This window comes from Thamnophis elegans, chromosome 5 (genome assembly GCF_009769535.1).
Source record: "Thamnophis elegans isolate rThaEle1 chromosome 5, rThaEle1.pri, whole genome shotgun sequence".
NCBI lineage: Eukaryota > Metazoa > Chordata > Lepidosauria > Squamata > Colubridae > Thamnophis > Thamnophis elegans.
In genome coordinates this window covers 90,590,346-90,603,244 of record NC_045545.1, presented here as the reverse complement: position 1 = coordinate 90,603,244, position 12,899 = coordinate 90,590,346, and the positions used below count along the sequence as shown (strand labels likewise).

Genomic DNA, 12,899 nt, shown 5'->3' with positions numbered 1-12,899 from the left:
AAATGGCTGTGTGTAGCCTTTAGGAGGCTTCCAGAGTGCTCTTGGAGGCTGAGGAGGGCAAAAATGAGGAAAAAACGGGCCGTTTTTTGCCCAATTACCCCTCCCAACCCCCAGGAGCACTCTACAAATCTCCTAAAAGCTATTCATGCTCGGTTTTTTGAAAAAACTGCTACATTTTCGCGAAAACGTTTTGTTTTAAATTTGCCTCTTCAAAACCTTGGTGCGTCTTATATTCTGGCGTGTCATATACTCCGAAAAATACGGTATATATCTGCCTTGTTTAGCAACAATAATGCTGGTTTCAACTGTGGTCATAAGTCAAGGGTTACTTTCCAGATACGTTAGATATCAATTATCCAAATTTGAAACAGTCTGATCAAACAACTTGTTCTAGAACAGGGATGTCAAACTCGAGGCCCGTGGGCTGCATTTAGCCCACAAAGTGCCAGCAGAGGGTTTAGCAAAACAAAGTCAAAACAAAACAAAACGAAAGGAGGAATGTTTCCCCTTTTGCATTTGAGCATCCAAGAAGGGACAGGAAAGGAGAAAGGGGAAAGTGGAAAGAAAAAGAAAAAGAAGGGAAGATGGGAAGAGAGCAAGGAAGGAGCATGAAGGAAAGAGGGGAAGGAAGAAGAAATTAGAATGAAGAGGGAAGGAAAAAGAAGGGAAGGGAAGGAAGGGGGAAGGAAGGAAGGAAGGAAGGAAGGAAGGAAGGAAGGAAGGAAGGAAGGAAGGAAGGAAGGAGATTATAATGAGAGTGAGGGAGGGTCTCAAGGAAGTCCTGCCTTAGTACTTGGCCATCACAGTTGCCCCCAACATGAATGATGTCGAGCTGGCTGTGCCTGTCATGGCCACACCCTCCCTGGCCATCGCCCCCCCCCCCAGCCCTCCAAGGTCAAACACAACCCTGATGCAGTCATCAAATAAATCGAGTTTGACAACCATGTTCTAGAACAATAATCTCAATGCATGTTGAGGTTCTAGAAGGGTGAGATATATTACCAAGTGTTCTGACCCAGCCTTAGCAGAACCAAGAAACTCCTTGTCACCGAAAAAACCCTCTTGATTTAACTACTGTGAATTCATGGCATTCACACACACAGAAAAGTCCAGGCAATAATCCTTCCAAGGGTTAATTGCAATAACAGACCTTATCAGTCCTTGGATAATTGCCAGTCTGAGAGCTTCCAATCATACAGCTATAAATTAATTCCTGGCAAGAAGACTCTGAGGCAGCAAATCTTCCAAAAGAAATACGAACTGTTGTCTCCTGCAACCACCACTCTCCTTTTGCTTCTATTTATTCCCCAGCCAGAGAGGGGCCACTCAGTGTCCATGTGGGCCTTTCTTCCTGAGTCGGCCCCTGTGCCTCAGTTGTTCTCCTCTCCTGACAGCTCTGCGCATACACGCATCTGAAACAGGCCCCAGCTGTTCTTCTTCCCCATTTATCTCCGACTCCGAAGGCAGCTGGATAATGCCAGACGGCTCTGGTTCCTCTCTGTTTGCAATGCAGAGCATCCGTCAGCGCCTTCCCCAGACTCCAGGATGGCCCAAATTCCCCCCAACCTCCTCATCGTCCAAGTCTACCATCAGCTCTGCTGGCACCTAGCGGGCCACGACACCAAGTCTTGAGCAAGAGACATTTCTCATGATGGACAAATCGCTAGAATATGAAACTTGAGGTCCTTCATGCAATCATGTGTAGTTTCCAAAAGACCCCTTGTCCTATTCCCAGGAAATGTTTAAAGTTGCTCAACCAGAGATTTCAATTTCTCTTACAATGGAAGGCTTACATTCCAGGATTACGTGTACCATAAATCTTGTTGAACAAACAACACTTTGGAGTTTAAGTAAATGTGGAGTCTATTAGACACTTGGCCTTTTGTGCTCTGCTGAAATCTGGGGAACTTTGAGCCTTTCATCAAGAATGACTAGAAATTTTTGGCACTTGTCCAAATTTATATGGTCCTAAATGATCCCCACCCTATCAATTTTTGAGTCCAGGGTCAACATTTTGATTTGAAATAGCTCTCCAGAGTCTAGAGCTCAAGCATTGCCTTCCTCAATTCCAAAATCAACCAATGCAATAACTTGCCTTCAGAAGTTATGGGTGCTCCATCGCAGAGGCTTTTAAAAAAGAGACTGGTCAACCAACTGTCTGAAATGGTAGAGGGTCTCCTGTTTGAGCCGGGGGTTGGACTAGAAGACCTCCGAGGCTCCTTCCCACTCTATTATTCTATGTTCTAAAGGGATGCCGTGGCTCAGTGGCTAAGACGCTGAGTTTGTCAATCAGAAAGGCCATCAGTTCAGTAGTTCGAATCCCTAGCGCCACATAATGGAGTGAGCTCCCATTACTTGTCCCAGCTTCTGCCAACCTAGCAGTTTGAAAGCACATAAAAAATGCAAGTAGAAAAATAGGAAACACCTTTAGTGAGAAGGTAACAGCATTCTGTGCGCCTTCGGCGTTTAGTCATGCCGGCCACTTGACCACGGAGTCATATTCAGACAGCGCTAGTTCTTTGGCTTTAAAACAGAGATCAGCACTGCCCCCTAGAGTCGGGAACGACTAGTACATATGTGCGAGGTGAACCTTTACCTATGTTCTAAAACTGGGACATGGAGCCTTCTCCAAATAAAGCAGAAGTCAAACACACAACTGAGCAATGGACTCACAAACATTTGTGCCATATTATGAATACTATGAATTATCCCAGATCCTGGTGATTAGAAAGGAATGCATTTCTCTCTTTTCTGAGGGGGAAAAACTCTTCCTGTCTTACGTACTTTGCTCTACTCAGAAAAAGAGAGCGGGAAATGGTGTTTCTAGACCTTATGATAGAAGCTGATTTCCTATATGCCTTTGTTTCTTTTAGGTAACGGTGATTCTGACTCCCTAAACGATGACTCTGATGAGACAGTTGTATCCGAGAGTGAGGTCCGTTTCCGTGTTTTGAAGGGGTCGAAGTAATCCTATTTTTTAACGTGACACGACAAATGCACGCACGACAAAACCGCGCCGACAAAACCACAAGGTCAATATAGCTCCCACAACAGCGCGCCCACAAAACCGCGCCCACAAAAGTGCGATTAGGGTTAAGGTAAGGGTTAGGGTTAGGGTTAGGGTTAGGGTTAGGGTTAGGTTCAGGGTTAGGGTTAGGGTTAGGATTAGGGTTAGGGTTAGGGTTAGGTTCAGGGTTAGGTTCAGGGTTAGGTTTAGGGTTAGGGTTAGGGTTAGGTTCAGGGTTAGGTTCAGGGTTAGGTTTAGGGTTAGGGTTAGGGTTAGGTTCAGGGTTAGGTTTAGGGTTAGGTTCAGGGTTAGGTTTAGGGTTAGGTTCAGGGTTAGGTTTAGGGTTAGGGTTAGGGTTAGGTTCAGGGTTAGGTTCAGGGTTAGGTTTAGGGTTAGGGTTAGGGTTAGGGTTAGGTTCAGGGTTAGGTTTAGGGTTAGGGTTAGGGTTAGGTTCAGGGTTAGGTTCAGGGTTAGGTTTAGGGTTAGGGTTAGGGTTATTACGTTGTTTTGGCGTTGTTTGTTGAAGCCGCGCTTTTGTCGGCGCGCTGTTGTCAGCGCGCTGTTGTGGGCGTTATATTGACCTCGTGGTTTTCTCGGCGCGCTTTTGCCGTATGCACATTTGTCGGTGTACCATTTTTTAATGATGGGGTATGAAATCATCGAACGAGATTGGGAAATTGGCTCTCCTGGATTTTACAATTCCAAACGACCTTTCCTACTGGCATTGGGAGGGGGGGGGCTGAGAAGAGGACAGGTGGTCCTCGACTTACAATCATTCACTTAGTGACCCCTTGAAGTACAAGAGCACTCCCAAAGGTGCTTTCTCAAGAGGCAACTGGACTTCCTGGTTTTTCTTTGAAGTCATTTACATCCTTTTAGAGAGTCATTAAGGCCACTTGGACACAGATAAACCTCCAGGTGGCCTCAATGACTCTCTAAAAAGGATGCAAGTGACCAGATGTCTGCAAGGAGTATAAATCCTTCCGTTCCCCACCATCCAGTCAGAGCTGAAGAAGCTTCTTGGATGAGAAGCGAAACGTCTTCAAAGAAAAAACCAGAAAGTCCAGTTGCCTCTTGAAAAAAGCACCTTTGGGACAACCATGACCTGGATGACTGAGAGCCTCCACAGACATTTGCAATAGGACTATAAAAAGTAACTTATGTTTGTGTTTCATACTCACGACCACTGCAGAATCCCCACGCTCATGTCATCAAAATTCAGATGCTTGGCAACTGGCATGTACTTATGACAGTTGCATTGCCCCAGAGTTCTGTGATCCCCTTTTGCGGCCTTCTGACAAGCAAAATCAATGGGGAAGCAAGATTCACTTAACAACCGTGTTGCTAACTTAATATCTCCAGTATTTTTGCTCAATAACTGTGGCAAGAAGGGTCGTAAAATGGGGCAAAAGTCATTTAACAAACGTGTCAATTAGCAATGGACATTTTGGTTGTAAGTCAAGGACTACCAGTTGTGTTGTTCCAGATCTTCTAGAGATTTTCCACTCCCTCACAATGGGTCTGAGAATTTTGTAATTGCTACCCGTCTCATTAGGTTTATTATTTAAGCCAGGTGTTCTGACCGAGGCTTCCCAAGAGCATGAAGCAAACTCGGGTCTCAACAAAAACCCCTTTTATTAAGTTACTGTGAATTCTGCTGATTCACATCCAGCAAAGACTTTCAAGGGAGGATTTACAGTCACAGACCTTATCTGGCTTGAAGAGCTGCCAGGCTGATATCTGCAAAATTTGGCAAGGAATCTCGGAGAGTCACAAACCAATTAAGCGAACTAATTGTCTCCTGCAAACTCCACTTCCCTTTCGCTCCTCTTTTATTTCCTCTGGAAGGGGCCATTCATCATCTGGCCTTACTCCCAAGTCGACCCCTGTTCTTTAGCTGTTCCCACACTGGGAACAGTCTCCAGCTGTTTGTCTGCCTCACTGATGTCCAACTCCGAAGGCAGCTGATAATTGTCAGACGGCACTGGCCCCCTCTCTTCCTCCGACACAGAGCCCTCATCAGAGCCTTCCCCAGACTCCAGGGCTGGGCCGTGTTCCTCCCCAACCTCCTCACTGTCCGAATTTGTTGCCTGCTCTGCTGGCGGGCCATAACACCAGGGATCTCCAAATTTGGCAAATTTTGTGGGCTTCAACTCATGTTGGCTGGGGACTTCTGGGAATTGAAGTCCACAAGTCTTCACTAAGTGGCCCCATATTTAAACTACAGTAAGAACCGCTTGTCTTATGGTTGCATCTAAAAAGCATATCTACTTATGGTCATGGGAATATAACCAGGCCTGTCTTGGCCAGTTTACAGTGTGAAAAGTTGAGCAGTATTTTCAGTGTAAATGGAAAAGAGGACTGGTCTCCTAAATTACGTGACATTTTTCGTCATGCCTCTTAAACCTGTCTGGATCAATTTCTTTCGTTTATATAGATGGTTGATGCTGATGAAGAGAAAGTTTTCCCAGGAGGTTCGATAAAAGAAGACTACTGCAATGTAACTAAGAAAATTCAGAATTTGCAGAAGAAACGGAAAAGGGGACACGATTCGTCAATAAAAGGTTTGAAATGCTTCCTTTCCAACTCGTTCAGATTTTGCACCCCAAAATGTCATACATTAGCAATAGCAATAGCAGCTAGACTTATATACCGCTTCATAGGGCTTTCAGCCCTCTCTAAGCGGTTTACAGAGTCAGCATATTGCCCCCAACAACAATCCGGGTCCTCATTTTACCCACCTCAGAAGGATGGAAGGCTGAGTCAACCCTGAGCCGGTGAGATTTGAACAGCCGAACTGCAGAACTGCAGTCAGCTGAAGTAGCCTGCAGTGCTGCATTTAACCACTGCGCCACCTCAGCTCCTCACATTGCCCTGGTTTGCACATAAGAGAATCCATAATTATAATGAAAGATTAAGGTGCTGGTTTAGGAAATAGACGGTGAATTTTAGTCCTGCCTTAGACATGAAAACTAACTGGGTGACATTTGGCCAATCAGAGGAGACTGGGAATTCTAGTCCCGCCTCAGGCATGAAAGCTGGCTGGATGAATTTGGGCCAATCACAAGTTGACTGGGAATTCTAGTCCCGCCTTAGGCATGAAAACCAGCTGAGTGACTTTGGGCCAATCACCAGCAGATTAAGAATTCTAGTCCTGCTTTAGGCCTGAAAACCAGCTGGGTGACATTGGCCAATCACCAGCAGACTGGGAATTTTAGTCCCGCCTTAGGCATGAAAACTGGCTGGGTGACTTTGGGCCAATCAGAGGAGACTGGGAATTCTAGTCCCACTTTTGGCATAAAAGAAATGTCTTAAGTCAAGGACTACCTGTACAGGTTTCCATGCCTTTATGTTTAGTTCCTGTGAGGCTCTTTTTTAACTGTGTCCTCTGGATTCGGAGAAATTACTGATAGTTTTGGTTCAAGAAGAAAACCGCTGTTGCAGTCTGTTGTTCCTTCCATCCTGGATCCCATGCTGCATAAATATTTAACCAAGCTATGGCAAATCTAGGAAGCATACTAAGAAGCAGAGACATCACCCTGCCAATAAAAGTGCGTGTAGTCAAGGCTATGGTTTTACCAGTTGCAATGCATGGCTGTGAAAGTTGGACCATAAGGAAGGCTGAGCGCCAAAGAATGGAGGCCTTTGAACTCTGGTGCTGGAGAAGACTCCTGCATTGAGTCCCTTGGACTGCAAGGCGATCAAACCGGTCAGTCTTAGAGGAGATCAACTCTGACTGCTCTTTAGATCCTGAAGATGAAACTCAAATAGTTTGGCCACCTAATGAGAAGGAAGGATTCACTGGAGAAGAGCCTCATGCTGGGAAAGATTGAGGGCAAAAGAAGAAGGGGACGACAGAGAATGAGGTGGCTGGATGGAGTCACTGAAGCACTCGGCATGAGCTTAAATAGACTCCAGAGGATGGTAGAGGACAGGAAGGCCTGGTGGAACATTGTCCATGGTGTCGCAATGGGTCGGACACGACTTTACGACTAACAACAACAACAATACAATTGTCCTGCGATAAAATGCGGTTAAGAGGCTCTAATGCAGTGTTTCTCAACCTTGGTGACTTTAAGTCCTGTGGACTTCAACTCCCAGAATCCCAGAATTTTTTGCCAAGGTTGAGAAACACTGCTCTAATGTTTTAGCAGGGTGGGATTTTCTCTAAATAGGGATCCAACCCCAGTTGGGAGAAAGAAAGAAAGAGAAAGAGGAAAAACTTCAGCTTCAGTAAGTGTGGTATGTACACAGTCCAGCTTGTTTGTTTAGCCTTTTCTAAGAAACCTTGATTGACAAAACGCACCCAGGTTTCCTGAAAGAATTATTGACTTTGCAAAAAAAAAAAAAAAAAAAGTATTTTCGCACAAATGGTGTTTATTTTTCAAACGAGGGCCTACAGAAGTGACAATGGACCATGTTGTACAGGTATTTCCTACAGGTGTGACCTGAGCAGAACATTGATAAGGCTGGCCACAAAACCCCTCTGGCCTGCTAACAATTTCAACACTTCGCGTCCCAAACGCTTCCCTTTGCTCTGTTTGCCCAGTTGAAAAAAATAGAAAAGAGCAGAGTTGACCCACTAATAGAGAGATATGGTGGTCGCCAGGGTTTAAAAAAGGGGCATGTTTGACAAGCTGCCACCGTGCCTTTCCGACAAGCTCTGATGTATCTAGATGGAAAATATTGATAGTTCTTTTTTCTTGTTTAGCCCTGGCAAAGCAGGGGTCGTGAAAATTTTAAACAGGCAGCAGAGGAGAAGAAGAAAGTGGAGCAAGTGGAAGATACGATGGCGAACCTTTTGTGGCTCACGTGCCAAAAGCGGGGAGAGTGCAAGGGGGTCATACGCGGGCATGCCACGCCTATAATGCAAGGCGCATGACTCCAGCGTGCATGCGTGCACGTCCAGTGCTCCCCCCCATTTGGGGGGTGTTTTTTTCACCCTCCCTAGGCTCCAGAGGCTTTATAGGAGCCTGGGGAGGGCAAAAACAGCCTCCCCCACCCCTCCCCACCCCCAGAAGCCCTCCGGAGGCTTCAGGAGCTTCCCTGAAGCCTCCGGAGTGCGAAAAACCGGCCCTACGGGCAAACCGGACATTCAGGAACGTACTTCCAGTTTGCTTGTAGGGTCGTTTTTTGCCCTCCGGAGCCTTCAGGGAAGTCTCCTGAAGGCTCCGGATGGCTAAAACCGGCCCTATGAACAAACTGGAAGTTTGTTGCTAAATTTCTGGTTTGCCCGTAGGGCCGGTTGTTCGCACTCTGGAGGCTTCAAGGAATGAAATGGCCTCAAAAGAAGGCCGGAGTCAGCTGACCAGCACACGCATGTGCACTGGCCAGCTGACAGGGCAACGCCTTGCATGTCCCGACAAATGGCTCCACGTGCCACTTGTGGCACGTGTGCCATAGATTCGCCATCATGGGGATAGACTAACATTAAAAATAAAACACAAAGGAGAGACGGAATATTATGACACATGGAACAGATTCTATCTGTGGTTAGAAGCATGAGATTTAGGCCTGGGCAGTGATGGCGAACCTTTTCGGCACAGAATGCACAAACCGGAACTCGTATGCGTGTGTGTGTGTGCGCGCACGCCAAATACCTGAAGACCAGCTGGCCATTGCAGGCATGCCTGTTTTTTGGCTGTTTTTGAGGCCGTTTCTGGATATTTTTCGGCTGTTTTCCTGGCCGAGTAATGGCCAGAAAATGGCCTGGAAAATGGCCTGGAAATCTGTCTGTTTTTTGGGCATTTTTGGAGCTGTTTTTTGAGCATTTTCTGGCACTCCAGCACCCGCGAAGACCAGCCAAGCAACCAGAAGAGCAGATGGCGACGCCGCGCGTACCCACAGAGGGGACTCTGCATGCCACCTCTGGCTTGTGTGCCATAGATTCACCTTCACGGGGGGTAGGGGGACCTGGAATGAGATGCTATATATGCCTCGTGGCATTAGAATGAATATGATGCTCAAAAATAATTGTACAACACTGTTTAAGTAGTATATATGTTATCTGTTTTCACTTTGGTTTTTAATGGCAAGTGAAATGCTAGGAATCACACTGCGTTCAATATTCTTATATGTAAATAATAAAAATATATTTTAAAAAAGAAAGAAAGTGGAGCAAGCCATCTGACCTGCTGAACATATAGAAGAGAATATTGGCTGCTCAGGGTTCAACTGCGGGGTCATTGGTGTTCTCGGAGCTTGGGTGTTTTCTTGCAGATGTTTCATTACCCAACTAGGTAACTTCATCAGTGATAGAAGGGAGTGGGGTTTTGCTCTAAGTTAATTCTAGGCCGACTAGATGAAAAAAGTAAATAATAACCCAAACAAGGAACTTGGCAGACAAGCAGACTCCCAATAATGTGTTGAAAGAAATGTCCTTCTGGGTTCCGCTCCAAGTGGGGAAGAAGACACTGGAGACAAGGAGGCTGCTTGGAAAGATGGTATTAATGGTGGACAGGACCACATGGCTTGAGCCCTGAACAGAAAAGGTGATCGCATGCTTCAATGTTGGTGGAGAAGAAGAGAGAAGGACTGAGGGAGGGGCTTGCTAGGCTTTTTATACCCTGTTTAGTCCCACCTCTCTGTTTCCTGTTCCTGTGTAAGAAATGTATTCTGATTGGTTGTCAGACTCCCATGGGGCCATGCAGGGGCTACTCTCTAGGCTGTGTTTTGAATTCTCAGATGCCTTGTGGTCAGTTGAATAAAGTTCCAACATTATCATGCCTTTACTCCAATCCCCCCCCCTCCCGGCGCTGCAGTGGAGAAGTCTTTATTATGTAAAGTGGGCTAGCCTGGCCCATTAACAGTGGGGATGGGCAGGAAGCTACAGGCAACTACTCTGTCTTTTAAAACATGTTTCTTTCTCCTCACATCCAGAGAAATATTCTGCCTTTTCAATATTTCCTAGGATATTTCATTTTTCTGGGAGAGGGCTGGATGACAACTTCCCACAAACGTTTGATAGGGCAAATCACTGTATATAAACAGAGCAAACTCCTCTCCCTTCTAGCACTGATGAGGTTACCTAGTTGGGTAATGAAACATCTGCAAGGAAACAACCAACCTCCAGGAACACCAATGACTTCCCTGACTCACCCTTCCATCCTTCCAAAATGGGTAAAATGTGGACCCAAATTGTGGGGGCTGACTCTGTCAACCGCTAAGAGAGAGCTGTAAAAAGCACTATGAAGCGGTATATAAATCCAAGTGCTATTGCTATGACTGGATTTCTGATCCCAATTATGGCCCTTAAGTAGAGGAATCCGATTATGTAGATAAGTAATTTCCCAGAATGCACTCTGTCTAATGCTCCATTCATTCTGTTTTTTTCTTCTTCTTCACAGCCTACAAGAAATCAGCTCCAGGAGGAGAGAGTGATACAGCCCCCCACATCCTGCCCGGCCCAAAAGACACGAAGGAAATGCCCAACCACAGCCCTCCTTTCAGACACGAGGAACACGTGGAGACATAAGCTTAAAAACCTTCTCACTTGGACCTGCTTGGAGCCTAAGTTACAGTTAAACTTTCCTGGCTTTGATCAGGAATCCTGCAACAGAACAGACCCAAAAAACAATTCTTGGCATTTTAGTTGCTAAGGTTAAACGGCCTTCCACGTTACACAGATTTACAGATGCAATTGTCAGGTATTGCAACTGGAATTGTGAGAAGTAGGACATCACAGATAGACCAGGCACGTAGAAAAAAATTAAGAATCACTTCTCTGATTATACTGGTAATAAGAGTTCAGGTAGACCAGAATTGAGCCCAAACATTTTTTTGTTGCTGACCTTTGTTAAGTGGGTTTTTTGCCCCCTTTCACAGCCTTTCTTGCCACAGTTGTTGAAGGGAATCACTGCAGTTAAGTTGGTAATAAGTTTGATAAGTGAGTCTGGTTTCCCAAGTGACTTCGGTTGTCAGAAGGTCACAAAAAAGGTTAAAATACACTATATTGCCAAAAGTATTCGCTCCCTGCCTTTACTCGCCTATGAACTTACTGTAAGTGACGTCCCATTCCTAATCCATAGGGTTCAATATGACGTCGGTCCACCCTTTGCAGCTATAACAGCTTCAACTCTTCTGGGAAGGCTGTCCACAAGGTTTAGGAGTATGTTTAATGGGCATTTTTGACCATTCTTCCAGAAGCGCATTTGTGAGGTCACACACTGATGTTGGACGAGTTTACGTGGCCTACCCCTTCGTGGCTGAGTTGCTGTCATTCCCAAACGCTTCCACCTTCGTATAATACAGCTGACAGTTGACTGTGGAATATTTAGGAGCGAGGAAATTTCACGACTTCACTTTGTTGCACAAGTGGCATCCTAGCACAGTTCCACACTGGAATTCACTGAGCTCCTGAGAGCGACCCATTCTTTCACAAATGTTTGTAAAAACAGCCTGCGTGCCTAGGTACTTGATTTTATACACCTGTGGCCATGGAAGTGATTGGAACACCTGATTCTGATTATTGGGATGGGTGAGTGAATACTTTTGGCAATATAGTGTAATTCCCCCTGGGCACTGAAACCATCATAAATATGAGTCAGTTGCCAAGCGTCTGCATGTTGATCAGGTAACCATGAGGATGCATCAATGGTCATAAGTGTGAAAAGCGGTCATAAATCACTCTTTTCAGTGCTGTTGTATAAGAGAAAGAACAGCAGAGTTGGAAGGGACTTGGAGGTCTTCTAGTCCAACCCCCTGCTCAAGCAGGAATCCCTATACCCATGAGAGCGAACCTATGGCAAGCGTGCCAGTGATGGCACACAGTGCCCTCTCTGTGGGCACGCAAGCCGTCACCCCAGTTCAGCTCCACCGCGCACCTCCCGCTAGCCAGATGGTCTTTGCGTGGGGGGCAGAGCACATGCAGGAGATGCGCATGCGTGCATGGAGGTGGTCATGTGTGCATGTGTGGGGTGTGTGGGAGTCACGCCCCCCTGCACTCCGTTTTTGGTCCCAGAAGGCTGCAGGGAGCCCTGCTAGGCCCAAAATGGGGCACGGGGGTGGTCATGCACACATGCGCGGGGGAGCACATGGGGTTACATGCAGAGGGGGGAGGGGCGCAGGCAGGTGTCACATGCACATGCGTGTGCTTTCAGCACACAACGACAAAAAGGTTAGCCCAGAAGAGCCGAGGTGGCGCAGTGGTTAAATGCAGCACTGCAGGCTACTTCAGCTGACTGCAGTTCTGCAGTTCGGCTGTTCAAATCTCACCGGCTCAGGGTTGACTCAGCCTCCCATCCTTCCGAGGTGGGTAAAATGAGGACCCGGATTGTTGTTGGGGGCAATATGCTGACTCTGTAAACCACTTAGAGAGGGCTGAAAGCCCTATGAAGCGGTATATAAGTCTAACTGCTATTGCTATTGCTATCAGTGCCCTATACCATTTCAGACAAATAATTGTCCAATCTTTTCCTAAAACCTCTAACTCCGAACCGTCACTAAATGAATTGTTGCTAGTCAAGAACTACCTGTATAATCTTGCTGATCTAGTATACTTTCTTCACAGGGAGCACGGCAGTAAAGACATTGTACATGAAGAGAAAAAGAAATTAGTTTGATGCGTTTAGCACCCTGTTGCCAAAACTACCTAAAACCTGCCAAGTGTGTGTTCACCCGTGATTAAATTTCTGCATAATCTGAAGCGTCACATCATTGTTGTTTTGCAAAACTAATTTGCTGGAATTCTATGCCCAGGAAAAAAGGCTAAGTGTACTTGTGATAGCCATTTCATGTAGGAACTAACATGAAATGCCGGGGTTAATTTTGACAAGCAGTGAAAGCATTTATTAGGATCCTCAATCTGAATCAGAGATGGGTTGCAAATACTTTTATTACAAGTTTGGGTTCGCTCGCACAACGCTCACACTTGTGCACAACGCTTCTACCAGTG

The 12,899-nt window shown here is 46.0% G+C and overlaps 1 protein-coding gene across 1 annotated transcript in view; it reads left to right on the top strand.

Annotated features, from left to right (window-relative positions):
* Positions 1–10,481, top strand: part of RBBP8NL (RBBP8 N-terminal like) — a 29,991-nt gene extending 19,510 nt beyond the window's left edge. The window contains exons 11-13 of the mRNA XM_032218619.1: positions 2,874–2,935; positions 5,445–5,571; positions 10,354–10,481. Coding sequence (XP_032074510.1) covers positions 2,874–2,935; positions 5,445–5,571; positions 10,354–10,481 — 317 coding nt within the window. The remainder of the gene's footprint in view (positions 1–2,873; positions 2,936–5,444; positions 5,572–10,353) is intronic.
* Positions 10,482–12,899: the final 2,418 nt, after the last annotated feature.